General features: G+C 51.2%; 1 protein-coding gene across 6 annotated transcripts in view; it reads right to left on the reverse strand.

Moving 5' to 3' along the window:
• The window catches only part of NFATC2 (nuclear factor of activated T cells 2), a 129,326-nt gene that overhangs the window by 94,437 nt on the left and 17,442 nt on the right, over positions 1-17,447 (reverse strand). For 4 of the 6 annotated variants that reach the window (XM_037500509.2, XM_037500482.2, XM_037500502.1 and 1 more), the window contains exon 2: positions 4,270-5,281. In XM_037500509.2, the coding sequence (XP_037356406.1) occupies positions 4,270-5,281 (1,012 nt within the window). The remainder of the gene's footprint in view (positions 1-4,269; positions 5,282-17,447) is intronic. The other 2 variants (XM_037500519.2, XM_037500524.1) reach the window with 1 other exon arrangement.

A 17,447-nucleotide genomic window follows, 5' to 3' on the forward strand; every position in this document is an offset into this window, starting at 1 on the left:
ACAACAAATCAGAGTCAACCAGTACAATAAACGTAAATGGCCGCTTTTATAAAAGTCATGTTCCCTGGTCACACAAAAGTAGAGACCTTTCTCTTTACTTCTCTTCCATACTGAAGACACTGTGACTTGTATCTCAATCCATGAAGTTATTTGCATTATATGTTCATTCTAGCATGTCTTTAACTCCTGTAATTTAATTTTCCTCCAGGAATTCTGAAGACACACACCTCTAAAAAACAACCCTTAGCCAAAACATTTTCCTTTCCTGGAGAAGGGAAAGAGAAGAAGGAAGAGTGAAGTAGAAACAAGGACTCCCAAGTGTCACTCACGTGCCTTGTGCCCTATAACCATGTAACAAATGGAACAGATGACATCCAAGAACTTTTTCAGCTATTTCTGTGTCCAATGACCTCAATGAAAAGTATATTTTAGGGAGAGGACATTTCTTGTTCTTCAAGTCATTATTTACTGGGTCAAATGCATAACATTGACAGCAGAGAGGTGTCTGGCTTTGGTATGGATGAGCCAAGTCACTCAGACTCCCAATAGTAAATGAAGAGTAATGGTCAAGAACATAACCCAGATACACACCCAAGTTCAAGTCCCAGCCCCACCTCTACCTACCTTTATTACTTTGAGCAAATGCCACCACATCCCTAGGCCTTCATTTCCTCAATTGTGCAAATGGGGGATACTAAGATCATATAAAGAGATCAGCACAATAAGTGCTTGATAAGTAGTAATCATAATTATTTGTTTTCCTACAATATGTGGTCTATTTCAGATAAATAGTTATTTCCTTCAGATCTTCTGACTTACTTTGAATATTTAATACACATGAAGTTGTAAGATCCTTAAGAGCATAATTAAGTTTCATTTTCTTAGTTTCAACCCAACCAAGCACACACAGCCCAGCCATGCAACTTCAGATAGTAAAGATGTGGTTATAATTATGTCATTTAAGAACTGACTGAGGCCTTGACATCCATCGACACTACTTCTTCAGAGTTTCACCTCTACACTGCCTCTTATTTCACTATTTTATTTAAAATAGGTTCAAGAGGAGATCTCACTTATGGAATGGCTCTAGAACCATGTCTGGGACATTTGACAAGTTCTAAGTGAATATTCAGTGAGTGAAAGGGTGTTAGGATGGACAAATAAGTGAGTGGATGAACAGTTTTATTTCAAAGAAGTCTTGTACATTCCAAGTAGCTTTGAAGATGCCAATACATACACTTGTCTCACTACGTCCTGATTTTTCACATATGGAGGAAATCATTAATCCAATTCTTTGTATTATTCTTTTCCATTAAGGCTAGGGCTACTAGAAGCTGACATTATAATAGCCCCCTCCCTTATCTGCAAGACCCCTAGCAGATGCATAAAACCATTTATAGTCCCAAACTCTATACTGTTTTTATTCCTGCACATACATACCAATGATAGTTTGATTTATAAATTAGACACAGTAAGACATGAACAACAATAAGCATAATAAAAAGCAGTGACAGCACATCTAATAAAAGTTAAGTGAATGGGGCCTCAGTGTCTCAAAATATCTTGCTGTACGTAATATTTTCACACCACGATTGACCATGAGTAACTGAAACCTCAGAAAGTGAGACCACAGAGGAGGGAGACACTGCAATAACTAGACTTAGTTCAGCACTTGCAGTGAAGCCAATTCCATCCCTTGTCTATCACAGCAGACTGGCGGGGGGGCGCGGCAGCAACCCTCAAACTCCATCAATTCTGGAGTCGAGCTGGGACATCTATCCCGCTCATAATTATATCATCGCTTTGCAAGCAACTGCCACCCCTTCTTCCCAACCAGACTGCCTCCTGAAGCCCCTCTTATCCTGAAGTCTCAGGGGGTCCCAAGGGCCTTTATTTCTACCTTAGTTACAGTGCCAAGAAACACTCAAGCTTCCGCCTGCAGCCCAGATGCCACTGTATTAAATGCTCTTTCATCATGTACCCAAATTGAAATATTTTAAAATTTGTAAAATCAGGCTTACAAAAAAAATCACTTTACCCCTAAATATCTTTCGAAGGATCAAAGCATTCAGTGAGATATTTCTAAGCACCACGTTCTAATTTTGTTTGGTTCTGGGATAAGTCTTTGACCATTGAAATACCGTCTCAAGAATTAGACCATCGGAGCCAGTGTGAAAATCTTCATGTGTGTGTTCTCTCTGAAGAGTTTTCTACACATCCAAGATAGACATCATCCATGAGACTTTCCTAAACGCTCCATCCTCACAATCTTACCCAAAAAAATGCTTGTAAATATATCATTTAGTGCAGAGCAGAACTAAAGGACTCTATCACATTCAGAAACTTTTGAATCCAGTCACAGAAAGGAAAGAGAGGCTTTTATAAGCAATAAGGTCGCAGATAAATGCCTCGCAATTCTGTTTTATATCAATGTTCATCTCTACTCCCAATTATTAAATAAATCACATTTTGGGGACTAAGCTGTAGCAGACGGAACAAGGAGCAGAATCTGCAACCGTTCCAATCAGCCATTGCTGGTTAGGTGACTGTGAACGCGCCACTTCACCTCTCAGAGCCCAGATTCCTTCCTAGGTACCGGGGCGGGCTCCCTCCACAGCGCCCACGGTGGCTGTGAAATATTGATCATGGGACTCAAAGCTCCATGGCCAAATGGCCTTTGATGTGACTGTACGTTCTGCCCCCAGCTGAGTGGGCAGGCCCTGGACAAAGGTTTCGCTACACCTCAGTTAAGCCGGCAGCTCTGTTTGAGGAGCGCCAGCTGACTTACAAAGGCACAAGAGCCCTCAGAACCTGTTCTGGAGGAAATTCCAGATTGGACACTCCATGCCATCCATTTTCAGCTGGTGTGGTGTAAACAAGGCCTGATGGGGAGGGCCCTGCCTGCTCCAGCCCCACATCAACCACAGAGGCTCTGCCATGATCTACTCTGGTGTTCAATTCAGTATTTTATTTGAAAAAAGACGTTTCCAATTGCTAAAAGCAAACATGTTGAAAACTGGGAGATGGTGACAGCAGAAGGCTTCAGAATCTCACACTTCTTCAGAGATTAGATGAGATAACATCTACCCGTCATCTCTGCGTGCCTTACTCTTCTTGTCATCAAGATAAAGGTAACAGTAATACCAACCACGTTTATTCGAGAATTAAATTAAATCAACTCTACAGAATACTTAGAATTGTGCCTGGCACATCACAAGTGTCTTAAATGCCCAGTATTTCTGACTAGACCATGTAGCAGGAAGGTCATTGGGAAGACAATCTCCAAACACAAGGCTTGTCAATGAAGAATCACTTTCTAGTGTTTCCCCTATAAAAACTCCCTTCTAGTAATGACAGCTCTCCCTTTCCTGCACTGTGTCCATGCTCTATGTCAAGAGCTTGACCCAGGTCATCTCAGCGAATCCTTGAAAAAAGCACCATCAAGCAGGTACTGTTATTTTCCTCACCTCACAGGCAATGACCCAAGGCCCAGCTAGGTGCAGGTGCCCATTGAGAAAGAGGATCCTGACTTATTTAGTAATTTCTGCTCTGGGCATAGCCTCAAAAAGATGCTCAAGGAGAAACAAGTTCCTGATTGATTGGTGATGTCTGTCAGTGGCATAGCAAGATGGCAGCACCAAAGCATCCACAATCACACAACCAGTGAGTATCAGAGCCAGGACTCAAATCCGGTTCTGAGACCCTGAAGTCTACATGCTGCACCTGCATACATCTCTCCAGCTTGCTGAGTTTGAAGCTTCTGGAGGATGATGGCTGACACAACCGTGAGGGCCTCGCTATCACGGATTGCAGCACTGATGCAACCAACATCGGCTCCCCTGGCAGTGAGAGAGCAGAGCCCTGGATTAAGGCTCACTTTGTTCTTGTTAGAACTTCAGCTCCAAGAAGGCAGAAACGCTGGCCCATTTTGTTCACCACACTCTCCCTATCCCTTATAAAGTACCCAGCACACAGCAGGTGCTTGATAAATACCAATCAAATCCATCACTCTGCCGGGTGCCATATGAGCAACTGCATGCACCCATGACGGCATCCTCAGGATGGCCACAGTCCGGCACCTGTGTGCCCATCTCACAGATGAGCAGCTCTGAGAATGTCTGCAGAAAATTAACCTTTCTTCTCATGTCTCACAGTAAGTGGAGATGAGGATTCACATCCATTACCCCGCTCTAAATCCCTCCCCGCTCCCCCAACTCTAAGTCCCAGGAGACCTGCTTCCCCTAAACCAGGTTGTTGCAGTGGACTCACCTGCAGATGGGAATGGCGGGCACCAGCTGCTTGGGCCAAGTGGGCGGCACCAGCAAGATGGACTCGGGGGCCGAGCTCCTCCGCTCATCCTGCTCACAGGGCCCCAGGAACTCCACCGTGGGGTACAGGTGGCGCGGCAAGCCGGCCTTCTGGGGGGCGGCGGACACGGGCGTGGGGTCTGGACTGGTCTTCCACATCTTGGGGGGGATCCCGCAAGGCGAGTCCGCCGCCAGGCTGTTGAGGGCATCCATGAGGACCGCAGAGCCAGCCGAGGGGGGGTACCCCGCGGGGGCGCCGTCCTCCCGGGGCTGCGGCGAGGGGCTCCGGGAGCGCTGGGGCGAGGCTCCGGGCAGCGGGGCGACCAGGGCCCCAGCACACGAGTGCCTCCGCTTGGCACCAGGCGACGAGGAACGCGAGGCAGGACGGGGCACGGGCGAGTGGCGGCCCAGGCAGCTGTCCTCAACGAGGCTGGTTCGAGGTGACATTATTGGCGAGGTTCTGGGGGAATAATGAGCAGGGATGTTTTGAAACTGGGGACACAGGTCGTCGGGCCCGCCGTTATTGGGCGAGACGCAGGGCGAGGTGCAGGGGGAGAAGGTGTCGGAAATGAAGCTGGCAGAGGAGCCGCTGCTAGCGGGGCTCAAGCAAAGCGGCTCGCGGTAGCTCTCCAAGCCGGGCACGGGCAGGGTGAACCGCGGGCTGCCGGCCACCCCGGGCACGGGCGGCTGCTCCCCCAGGAGGCCAGTGTCTCGGACGCGGAGGGGTCCCCCTGCCTGCATCAGTTCGTGGGACGGAGTGATCTCGATCCGAGGGCTCAGGCCTGAGGCCCCAGCTGGCTTGGCCGGACTCAGAAAGTTCTGGGGCCCTACCCTATCCGGCTCTCCGAATCTGCCGGGGGGCTCGCCAGAGAGATTGGGGTGGGGGCTGTATGGCTTGAGGCCATAGTCCAGGACATCATCATGGTATGCGAGTCCGGAGGGTGGGCTGGCGACCTTATGTGCACTCGGTTCTTCTGGAAAGAGAAGGGGGGAGGGGGGGTCTTTTTAAGCCTCTAAAACAAAATTCCCGATGCAGAACAACCCCAGGCTGGATTTTGTCTCCGGCCCCAAGCCGGAACCTCCTTCCCTCACGACCAGGAGGGTGACGCCGCTTCACCCCAGATTCCATGAGGACAGAGACCAGGCCGGCTGGGCTGCGCGGGGGCTCCCAACCCGGGGAAGCATTTTCTTTGGGCTCATGCCCCGCTGTTCACTGGCGACTGAAAGCCTCACCACACAGTATTTACCCTGCTAGCTGATGCTCCTACCTCTGGGGGGGGCGGTGTGTGTCTGTGTGTAGGGGGGTGAGGGGGGGTCTTTTGTTTAAATGCCAGTCACAGCTCACTAGACTGACTTCCCGCGCCCAGTGGGGCATGCCACACAGTCTGGAAAACGTGGATCTAGCTGGGCCTCCTCAGTCTCCCCTGCAGCATGTGGGCCCCGGGTACCGGACGCAGGGGAGCCTGCCTGAGACTGGGGAGCCTGGAGTTCAAATCCCAGATGTTCGTGCCCCAGGGTTAAGAAGTGGCTTCGTTCAGAAATGGGATCCCCACGCAGGCCTCAGCTCATGTTTCATTTTACAGATGAGAAAAGTGAGGTGCTGGGGGGAAAGAGATTCACCCAAAGATACAGAACCAGTAGGATGTGAGATCCCAGACAAGCCACTTGACCCCCCAAAAGCCAGGGTCTGGCTATACAGCCTCCCAGACTATAAAACCAGGGGAAGAGGGAGGACCCAGGTTCCTCTTTGGTAATGGTGTCCAGCTCGGGTTTGTGCTGCCACCTCAAAGTGCCCCAGCTCCCCACCCCAGGAGAGAGCTGTGTAAGGAGATCACGCCCCGTTAACCACCTAAGGATGTGGCTACCCCTCGCCCTGCACTGTCATTTAAATTCTCAAGTAGATGGGACTGCGCTGCTGGGCAGACACCCCGTTTTACTGGTCTGTGTCCTGCGCACAGCTCACAGGGCTGCTTGGGGATTTCTGTGGAATGTGCAAGGGGACCAGCTATTCATTCCCACGCCCCTAGCCCACTCCCCCTCCTGTCTGAGCCATCCTGGGATCCTGATGGCTCCGCCCTCAAAATATAAACCAAATTCTTGTGCTGCCCACTCTACCACTACCACCTGCACATGGCATGTCCCCCCTAATCCCTGGTCTCCCTGTTTCAACCTCACCCTCCATAGTCTGTTCTCGGCACAGTCGTCTCTTGAAACGCCCATTGATAACACTTGCTTTAAAGCCCTTCCCGGATGTGATGTTGAGTCCTGGCATGCTGTCCCCTGGCCCCAACTTTTCTTCCCTCCCCCACTTTTTCCCAAGGTGATTCAGCAACAGGCCCACTCGCACCCTCACTGTTCTTCTTGCCCCAGAGTTCTTGAGTGTGCTGTTCTCTCTGCCTGGAAACCCCCCAACATCTCCACATGACTGCTCCCCTTAGTTCCTTCAGTGTCAGCTCAGTTAACACCACCTTAGACTGGCCCCATCAGAAAGTCACCTCAGCCCCACTCCTGTGTCATTCTCTACCTCTTTTCCTTGCCATCTTTTCTCCACTGGCACGTGGTACTACTTCACGTCACATCAGATGTTTACCAATTTAAGGAATCTCATCCCACTAGATCAGGGGCAGGCAAATTACAGCCAAGGGCCAAATGTGGCCCACAGTCTGAGTTTGTCGATAAAGTTTTATTGTAATCCAGTCACACATGTTTGTTTACCTCTGGCCTATGGCTTGCTTTTGCACTACAAAAGCAAGGGTTGCTAGTTGCAACAGAGACTAAAGTCTACAATAGTCATTATCCAGCCCTCCATAGAAGTTTGCAATGCAGGCACCAGACAGCATGCTCCACCAGGGCCGGCATGATGTCCCTCATAGTTCAGTGCTGTTTGCCAAGCACCTAACACAAGCTGTCTAAAAACATTTGTTGATTGACTGAGCAAATAAGTACTGCAAGAATTATGTCCCTGGGCCTGCCAGTCAGAAATGAAACTTCTTCCTAAAGCAGTGGGGCTGGCCTGCCTTGGGGAGCCAAGGTGGCTGCGAAAGTTCCTTGGTGCCATTTCCAGGCCATCCTGGAGGAAGAGTTGGCTGGTACCCCAGCCCAGGGGACTGCCCTTAAGATAAAGATAAGCAACCTCAACAGGGCCAACTTGGACGGGCCTTGTCTGCCCATCTGCCTGCCCCTTTCTTCTGTCACCTCTCTGTACTCCATTCAAACTTGCTATGGTTCTGCTCTTAGAAGACAGGAGCTCCTTTCTACCTCAGGACCTTTGCACAACTGTTCCAGATAGCTCAACATGCTCTGTCCGCTTCTCTACACAACTGAAGCCACTCAGTCCTCAGAGCTAACATGCTCTCAGTGCTCCCAGAAGGCTTCCTGACGTCCAAGACCAGGTCAGTCCCAACACATTTCAGGCAGTGAAGTAACTCTGAAGTTATCTGTTCAGTGTCTGCCTCTCCCCCAATCTCCAGCCCCATTCCCCCAATCAGTAAATTCCACCAAGACTCTCCCTCCCCACAGTATCCCCAGTACCTGGTCAGCACCTGCCTCAAAAATATATGTGGATGGACTAAATCAGTTGAGAAAGTGAGCCTATGAAAAAATTTACCACTCAAAGATGCTAATACCACATATTCCAGACACACGTATCCTTGGAACCAAGCAATGTAGTTTTTAGAAATTTTTCCAGCAGATACACTTTCCCACATACAAAATGAAGTGCACACAAGATTAGTTCTGCCCCATTGGATCCCAAAAGACTGGAAGGCACCTAATGTCCATCACTGGGCATGAGGTCATCCCGGCTCCTTCAAGTAAGGGGACACGAGGCTGCTGCTGCAAGGGGTGACGAAGTGACTTCTGAGTTGATATGGAATGACCAGCAAGATACAGTGTTAAAGGAGAAAAGCAGGATACAAACAGTATGTGTGGGATAAAAACAGAGGAGCGTGTGTGCACGCACATACACATGCATGCACAAACATGCACACACATGCACACATGGTGCTTACTCAATGCACTGGCTTTCTCTGGAAGTTACAGGTCACAATGATGTCCTCCCAGAAGGGGAACTAAGTAATCAGAAAGAAGACTGATTTCTGTATTATGTAGAGAAAAACATAATTCCCCAAAGAAGCTTTGTACATTGTAAAGGGAGTGGGCAGTGACATAACCCAATATATAGTGATGACACCTGGTTTAGGAGGAGGAAATTGAAATCTAGTCTTCCTCTGCCTCTAATGAGCTGTGTGGCCTTGGGAAAGTCCCCCACCCACTCAGGGCCTCAACCTTCTCATTTACAACAGATGGGCGTTAAACTGGATCCGTCTTCTGGTTGCTTCCGGCCCTGAGGTCCTTTTGATTGTTCTAGCTGGAGTCTATAGGGTCTGATGTTCTTGTGAAGCTGTAGTTCAACATAAACTCATGTGCAAACTTGCACACACACGCATGCATACACACCTTCCTGGCAGGTATTGGAGCACAGATTTCTAATCTAAGAAAGAATCAGCATCAAATCCACATCTAACAACATGCTGATAAACCACTGCCCTTCCAACCAGCAAATAAAACAGTCTCCTAGCAAACATTCTGGCCTTATCAGAAACACGCCCTCAGGCCCATGTGAGCAGGCACAGAAACTTGGCCGTAGAAACGCACATCACACACTCCCTGGGAGCATGAGAAACACAGAGCCAGTTTGCTCAACAAAAGCCTGGAAAGTATTTACATTGGTTTTAATTACTCCAAGTAGAATTTCTTCTTTCCTCCCCAAGATTTTGAAAATTGAACAGCAAACAGGGACTACGAAGGTAACTTAGGGTCGTTTTCCTAGTCCTCTGGGTAGCTGACAGTAAATCTCACAAAGGGCTCATCATTAAAATATGTCTTTAGTGGCCTCCCTGGTGGCGCAGCGGTTGAGTGCTGATCCCCGGTCAGTCGGTGAGGGTCCCACATGGCACGCAGACCTCTCCTGCTGTGCCCGCTGCTCCCCTCAGCAGTGTATTTTGTCAGTCTGCCTGTTCTGCTCCCTGCTCTGGCTCTGGTGAATTCTCTCACCCTCCCGCACTTCTGACTATACCCAGTGCTGGTATAAATAAATAAATAAATCTTTTAAAAATATATGTCTTTAGGCAGCAAGGATTCTTCCCATTTCTCCCTAGACACCTGCCACCCTCCATGGTGGCTAGCCCCCCCATGCCTGCACAGTGGGGAGCCAGGTGAGCTTCCTCTCAGAACCACCACGTTTTCTCAGAAGAATTTCCAGAAACCTTGCTTTGCTTAGCCCTCCCATGATCTGAGCTAACACCATGTGTCACTGTAAATCGTCATTACTTAACACTTCTATTTAAATTCATTCATATATTTTAATTTTTTAAGGGAAACTTTACACCATGACCACAAATGGAAAATTACTGTCACTCCCATAAATGGAAAGTAGGGTAAAAAATTCAGTGAGAAGAAAAGTTACTAAATTTAAGTGAGCCACTGTGGTTGGGAGGCTCGGGACCAGGGGCCAACTCTTTTTTCCCTCTTGATGCTCTTTCTTTATGGAGGTGCCACTATACACATGGATTTGGAGTGTAGAGTCCAATGTGTGTTGCCAAATGTTCTGCACTTCTGCACCCTTGCAAATGCCACAATAATCAAGAATGTTTCCACAACCCCAGATAGACTACTTTGTTCAAGGCTGGAGGTAGGGAGAGGGAATGACAATTGTTAGCCAGAAAGGCATCAAGGACACAGAAGCACCTAGTAGAGACTCCACTCCTTCCTCTAAGTTCAACGAGAAGCCTCGCGGTTAAGGAGATGGAGCTCACAATGTGCAAGGTACTGTCTGTGGATCACACACCACCACCTCACCTGCCACAGGAGTCCCAAAGGGAGAAGGAAGGTGGAAGCAGTGACGGGTTTCAGAGGTTGCTGTTGTAGGCCCTCTGTGCCTCTGTGCGTTTGCACATGCTGTTCCCTTTGCCCAGAGCTCCCTTCCATACCACCCGTCTCCACCTCCGCTAGCCAGACACTATTTGTCCATTAAGATTTCACTTGTGCTGCTTCCTCCTGAAGGCCCTCCCAGACTCCTTAGGCTGGATAGGGCGGCTTTCCTTCTGTGTTCCCGGAATCTACCAGGTCATGTAGTGAAGTCACCCGCTAGACTAGAAGGACATACTGACAACGACAAGAGCAGCAGCAGCTAACACCACTGACATCACGTGCCAGACACCAGCACAAGAACATCACAGGTAATAAAGGAGTTAATGCTCACAACAGCAGGGGAGGCAGACCCTGATTATTCCCCTTTTGCAGATGAGAAAACTGATTCACAAAGAAGTGAATTCACTTGCCGGTGCCCCACAACTCCACCCCAGACAGAACCAAGTGCACCATCAAGTGCTCAGCCAGGGCTTCTCCATCTCAGAACTACTGACATCAGACTGCAAGGTTCCCGGTGGTGGGGCTGCGGGCTCAGCAGTGTCCCCAGCCCCTACCCACCAGCTGCCAGTAGGACCATCCCCACCACCTGCCCAGTTGTGACAACAGAAAGGTCTCCAGGTACCGCCAAATGCCTCAGCAAGGTGAACAGCCTCCCGTTGAGGACCACTTCTCTGCCCACCGTAGTGCCCACCCACCACAGGCTGGCACCCAGGAAGGCCCCGCCATCCCCTAAGTCAGACCCCAAACCTGAAGTGGTTTAGAAAACAGACCTGACTGCCCTCCAGCCCTGGAAGGTGAGGCACCTCCATGGCAGATGTGAGAAGCCATGGGACCCTCCCCTTCCCTTCATCAGCTCCCAGGAGCTCACCCCAAAAATAGCTAGGCCCCAGCAATGTTTGGGAGATCTCTGGCCAGTCTCAAAAACAGCAGGATAAGACAGCTGGGGAGGCCACCCCAGCTCCACCTCTGCCAGGTGTCTGCACTGAGATCCACACTCAGGGTGAGGGGAGGCCCAGCCCCCTGCTCAGCCCCTGCAGTGTGACCTGGGGAACTCGGGTCCTAGCACAGTAATGAGCTTGGTGGGGACGGTTCACCCCATCCACACAGAGCCTGAAACACGCAGAGCAAACACGCCATCCACTGCCCCGGCACACTCCTATTGCAGAGTGAGCTTTAAAGTTAAAAGTCCACCCTTTCCGTACATCGTTGCTTCACTTTACAACTTGGAAGTGAGACCCATACTAGCCCCCAATGCCTTCCAAAGCATTCAGAAAAAAGAAAGAAGAAAGTTTCCTAAAAATAAAATGGTCAGTACAGATCTCGTTGGCCTTCAAAAATAGGTAGAGTGGGTAAAACGTGCCTCCAATACCCCTCAGCCCCATGCTTTGTGCTCATTCCTCCAGGTGACCTGGGAGCTGATCAAATCGTACTAAAGTGTTAATGACTCACTGAGTGACTTGCTGTGACAAAAATGGTAACAGCTGACACCGCCACACCATTCACTTTGTACCAAGAACCAGTCTGCGTTTAGCCTATCACTGTCTGTCTCACAAGGGCACTACAAAGCAAGCGACAGTTTCCTCATTTTACAATGGGGGGAAAGAAGGCTTAGAGAGGGTGACTAGTGTGCCAAGGTCACACATGTTCTCTGTGTCAGAGCTGGGATTCCGTCTCGGGCAGCCTGGCTCCTTTGCAACCATCACCATTCCTCTACCCCACTCCTCAAGGAAGGGGCTACTTCCTGACGGTGACATCCTAACCCCAACAGAGGGAAGTAAGGTGTCCCCAGAACAGGAACGTCTCGGGAAGGTAGGCTTAGGCTGCCCCTGACAACTTAAGCACATGGATTCCTTTCTTCTGGAATGCTCATAGTCCCTCCCTTTGCTCCAGGATTCAATCAATGATGATTCTTAAAGCACATGCAGGTCACACAGGGGTCTCTGCCAGCGCCTCTCCTCTTGGGGCCTCTGGCGGGCCAGTTGCCCACCCCCAGAGACAGACAGCCAAGTCCGAGGCGGCTGTTCAGCACCAACCCACCAGCTACCAGATGCTTCTGCACAAAGGAGTGGCAGGAGAACAGCTCCTCTGCCCAAAACTACAGGCGGTAGAATTTTCGGGAAGCAGAACAGAATGACCGAAATAGAAACCCAGCTCCAGACTCTCCACGAGGCATCTGTCCTTTGGGGAGAGGGGGTGGGGACCACCTGAAACCCTGCTTTCAGGCTCCCAGGACTTGGAAGGGAGGAGCCGGGGCCTGGCCTGGAGGACAGACGCCCCTCCGGAGCTGCCCTCCATTCCCGTCTCAGGCCATGGACCCACTGCTGCTCCCGAATGCACTCTAGGTGGTGTGTGTCCGGGGTTCTGGGTTTGAGACATCACAGTCTGTTGCTATGACAGCACTAAGGATGCCACAAGCAAGCTCAGTGAACAGGCAGCCAGAGGAAAGCAGAGGAGGGAAGGAACCCGCCTCCGCCACCCCCAGCCACTCTTGTGCACGCCCGCACCTCGGGGCTGCAGGAATCACAAAAGGGCCAGGAAGGTGGATGGATTTTGCATCTGGCTCCGGCATCACCTACACGAAAAAGCCCTTTGCACAGTACAGATTGCTTTCAAGTAATAAATTCAACACTCAGAAACTTTCCAAAGAGCCCTCCAGGCCCTTACCAGCCCCCCACCCCCCTCACACAGATGGTCACTGTGCTAACCCCCAAGAAATGAATCGTGGGTATTAACAATAATGGAGAAGCAGGTTGTCCCCAGTCGCTCAGGATGAGACATACAGACGCAGGGCGTGAAGCAAGAAATTCCATCCAGATAAGTCAGGTCTAGAAAGGGCGGGAAGCAGCTTGCCCTCCAGTCGTGTCAACGTGGAGCCACTGGACAAAGCCACCTTGAACGCTGAGCTCTCTGCTGACCTTGCCCCAGCTAAGACAGCCGCCTGCCTCCGCAGACAGGACAGAAAGGAGGGCTCTGGCCTGCTTCCCAGGCAGGCTGCCACGGGGCCAGGTGCCGGGGACACAAGTCCCAGGACCATTTGCAAGCCACAAGCTGGCCTGGCTGCGCTCACACGGCGACACGTAGTCTTTTGGAAGGAGTTAGAGAAATGTATGGAATCTGCAGCCCACACGCCTCCAGGTCAGCTTTTAGAGGCAGGCAGCAGGGCCCAGACATCTGGCAGATGTGAGGTCTTGTCTTCCTCATCCCATCGAGACAGAAAGAACCACTTTTCGGGGTTAAAGTCATTTGGGGAGCCCTCCTGTCATCGAGAAGCATGGAGGCCTGCCCATTTTTATTCCTTCGAATAGCAGATGCTTGCAGGGCCACCCCCTCGGCCTGTATTCTCCCTCTCCTCACTGGCAAGGCTGGGGAGAGGCGGTATCATCTGCTCTGTGTTGCGGATGCAGAAACGGAGGTGCAGGGATTTCCTGTCACCAAACAAATCAGGGACAGAGCTGGGATTCAAATGGAGGCATCACATAAATGCAGCAAAAATGCAAACATTACATATCCATCTTGGGCTGTTTACCTAGCGAGTCACCCAAAATTAAGACCAGCCCCCAGGTGGTTCCCTGGTGGCCCCACCTAACCAGGAGCCCTCACAAGCCTGTCTCTTCTCACAACAGACCAGGTCGCCTGCTCAGCAACATCACATAAATCAGACGGGACGGACACGTCACCTCTTCCACGCAACATTATATGTGAGAGTCATGCATTGCCTGAGTGGCCTCAACTCCTTTTTGATCGCTGTGTAGTATTCCACGCCCTGGGGATGCCATCCCCTATTTACCCAGCCTCCTTGCTGCACCGGAAGCTGTACCACCTCTGTTCGGAAGACAACGGACATTTCAGATTAAACTTGTGATCTGGAGAGCCCCTCTCCTTGCGGCCACACACACTTGCCCTGTGGTGCACGACAGAGAGCAGGGCTTGGTGGCTTCCTCGCCAAAAGGAGAAGGACAGATCTGCTGAGGAGAAGTAACCCGAAATAGATTGCAGATAATCCTCCCTCAGAAACAGGCGGCTCACGGCTGCACCCAGATCCTTGTCAAAAGCCCGTGCGAAGGGACACGGGCAGGAGGGGCCAGCCACCTTCTGTGCTTCCTCCTGGAACCAGCCAGCAAAGACCCCTCATCCTGACACCCGCCCCTCAAAACCTTTGCCTCTTATTATTGAGCCCCCAGCCGCCGCCCGCTGGCATAGCCTGAAAAGCTGATTTCCTCCTTTATTTCACTCAACTTGAAACCCTGGTGGAGAGTTCCCCTTGGAGGCTGTGGGGCCGCGGGGCCCTTGGCCAGGGGCAGAGATTTAAAGTCAATGCCTTATTGACTAGCGGGTTCTTTATTTACACTCTTTCCCGGGAGCTTTCACTGCGGTGCCATGTTCCCGGGGGCGGGCACACTTCATCAGCAGCCCCTGCCAAGCCCGGTCGTTAATGGCATGCCTGCCTTCTCCGTGGTGACGAAGGTGATGTCACCCGCGGTGGACTTCAGACCTGCATCCCACCTCCTTCGGATCGCCCAGAGAAACAGCCCCTCTCTGTTGTCTTGGAAAGAACTTTGGCAGGCATTTCAGACTTCAAGGGTTTTTCCCCCTCATTTAACATCCCCCCTTTGGCAAGGCATGCCCAAGCAGGTCTGTTTTGATAAGGGCTTTTATAAATCCTGAGCTAAGTGCCAGCCACTCTCCTCCCTTCAGAAAGCTCACCCAGGCCTGGCTCAATTAAAATCCACGTAGGAAGGACTGGCTTCCACAAAGACATTTTATTAACTACAGCAGGCCCTGCTGAGAAAGTGCTCTTTGCCCAAACCTCAGGCTGAAAGGCAGGGAGGGTCTCAAATGCCAGCTTGGGAAAAAGCAATCTCTGCTCCGCTGAGGGTCTGCAGTCTGCCTTTGAGATAGATATATATATATTTTGCAGAGGGAAAAGGCCCGGAGTTTTCCATCTGAATGCCAGTGCCTCGGAAACCAGGGGACAGAGGGACATGTCAGAAAGACACCACGAGTGTCCAACTGGCAGGATCCAGAAGGTCCAGAACTTCACAGGAAAGAGGGGCTGGTTTCATCCCTAAATAAACACAGGAAAACAGAGCCATGGGGACTTTCGTGGAATAAAGGAGCATAATGCCTGTGTTGACCACATACAGGCGAGGCTTTTGTTTAGAATAGGGATCAAACAAATTTACCGTAAAAAGAAAGGCCTGAAATCTGAACCCTGGATATCTGGAATTAAGTACCGGGTTTTCTTTTCATTTTCAGTTTGATAGTGGTATTTGATTTGTCTCAAGAGTCTTTATCTTTGAGACCTACATACTCATCTACGTATTAGTAAAAGAGTGTGCCATCTGGAATTTGACCTAATCTCTTTAATCCAGGGTGAGGACATGGCACGTGGGAGTGAGTGGGTCCATGCTCTTTCCACACTTTGGGAAAAGTTCAGGAAGAAGTCAAAGGCGGTTCCTCTTGCTCTGGAGGAACCCACGTGGGGCTCTGCTCAGGTAGGGCAGCAGAGAGCCTGCCCTATTCCAGGAAGCACCACGGCCTGCCTCCGCCCTGAGCTCAGCTCCGAGCATCAGCCAGGGGAAGCTGAGCAGGCCAGAGCTGCAGCATCTGGGGCTATTTCCTGTGCTGGTGGGGGAGGAAGAGGAAGTCCCTTTGCGGGGGAACCACAAGGCATCCATCACGCTGTGCCGTCCAGGGCTGCTCCTTCCTGGGCCTGGTGCCGGGGGTCCCACGGTGCCGGCCAGGACACCCTCTGCCCACAGAGAATGCAGAGAACCTTCCAGCCCCAGGACGCTTCTATAGCTAGCTCTGTTCTGGGGCTGAGGCAGGGGCCAGAGGAGGGTTTGTACGGTCAGAACTGACAGTACTTGTGAGTTAGATCATCACGGAGGTGCCGCCCAGCCCGAGCGCCTCTCCATGGGCCAAGCCTCTGCCCTCCCAGCTGGTTCCTGCAAGTCTCGGGACTCATCAAAGGCCAAGGCAAAGAATCCCACAAAGAGCCAGTGCCCTCAAGAAGAGGGAGCCCCAGAAGAGTGTCAGGGCCCGTGGCCACCGCTGCCACGGCCTCAGCCACTGTCACACAGTCCCGTGCCCCCTGGGAAGCTGGCAGTGGCCCCAGCAGGTGGGCACTGCCACCTCCACTCCTTCACAGGCGCGAAAACACAAGCCCCTCGGAGACTCAGCGTCGTGAGCCCTCGGGCTGAGTGCTAACAAGGAATGGTGCAGCTGCGCCTTTGCGTCATCGGCCTGGTATTTCTTGCCGGCTGCACGCGTGCCTGGCTCTCCTGCTTGGCCAAGGTCGTGCAGGTACGAGACCATCGAGGCAGAATGTCAAAGCAGGACTTTCCCGTTTTAGACCCGATGCTCCAACCTGCCGAGCTCCCAAAACTGGGGGAGCATGTACCCCGGGAGGCATGTGGAAAGCACATACCCCGGGTAGGATGTGGAAAGAAATGGAAAAATCCCCAGACTCCCATTTCTAGCTGGGCCTTTCCTGTTTCCATTGTGCTGCACGGTTTACAAAGTGCCTAGCCCCATGAGGACAACAGCAAAGATGCAACTGGAAATTATATAAATGTCCAATACACGGGCAAAGGCAGCCCCTGCTCCCATTGTGGGTCCCCCGAAGCTGGCGGGGGCAGCTCTGTGGGGTCCTGCTGCTCTTGCAGGTGACATTCTGGAGGAGAGTGGTGGCGCCGAGCGCAGGGACTTGGGACTCCAACTGCCTGGGTTCAAAATTTGTGATTCCCCTGAGTGGGGCTCAGCAAAGTTCACTGACCCCAAAGAGTCTGACCTGGTTGGTGCCAGGAGGGGCTGGAAGATTCTACCATGCAGCTAAGCACAGAGGAGCCTGGGCCACCACTGCTGCACTTTCCGAGTGGATCCAGCCCCATCATCTTGCAGGGCTGGAGGACCTTGGGAACCCACCCAGATAGCATCACTTTAAGGTTTCAAGAGCATCTATTCCTGATCACGACCTAAGGCCGCCTGAAGAACAGAGGGCCATTAATCTGGAAGCTGGAGTAATGTGCTGAACACGAAGAATGATTAAGGCCACTTTCTCCCCACTTCCTCTGCCGCCCTGACAGGCCCAGGGCCCAATTCTAGGCTTCACTTCACCTTCCCGGCTGCACCTGGAGATGCTGTTTGTACAAAGCAGGCTTATTAAGGCCGGTCCTTAACTCAACACAGACGGCAATGTCTCTGAAT

This window comes from Talpa occidentalis, unplaced genomic scaffold (genome assembly GCF_014898055.3).
Source record: "Talpa occidentalis isolate TD23 unplaced genomic scaffold, MPIMG_talOcc4v2.1 talOcc4.10, whole genome shotgun sequence".
NCBI classification, from domain to species: Eukaryota; Metazoa; Chordata; class Mammalia; order Eulipotyphla; family Talpidae; genus Talpa; species Talpa occidentalis.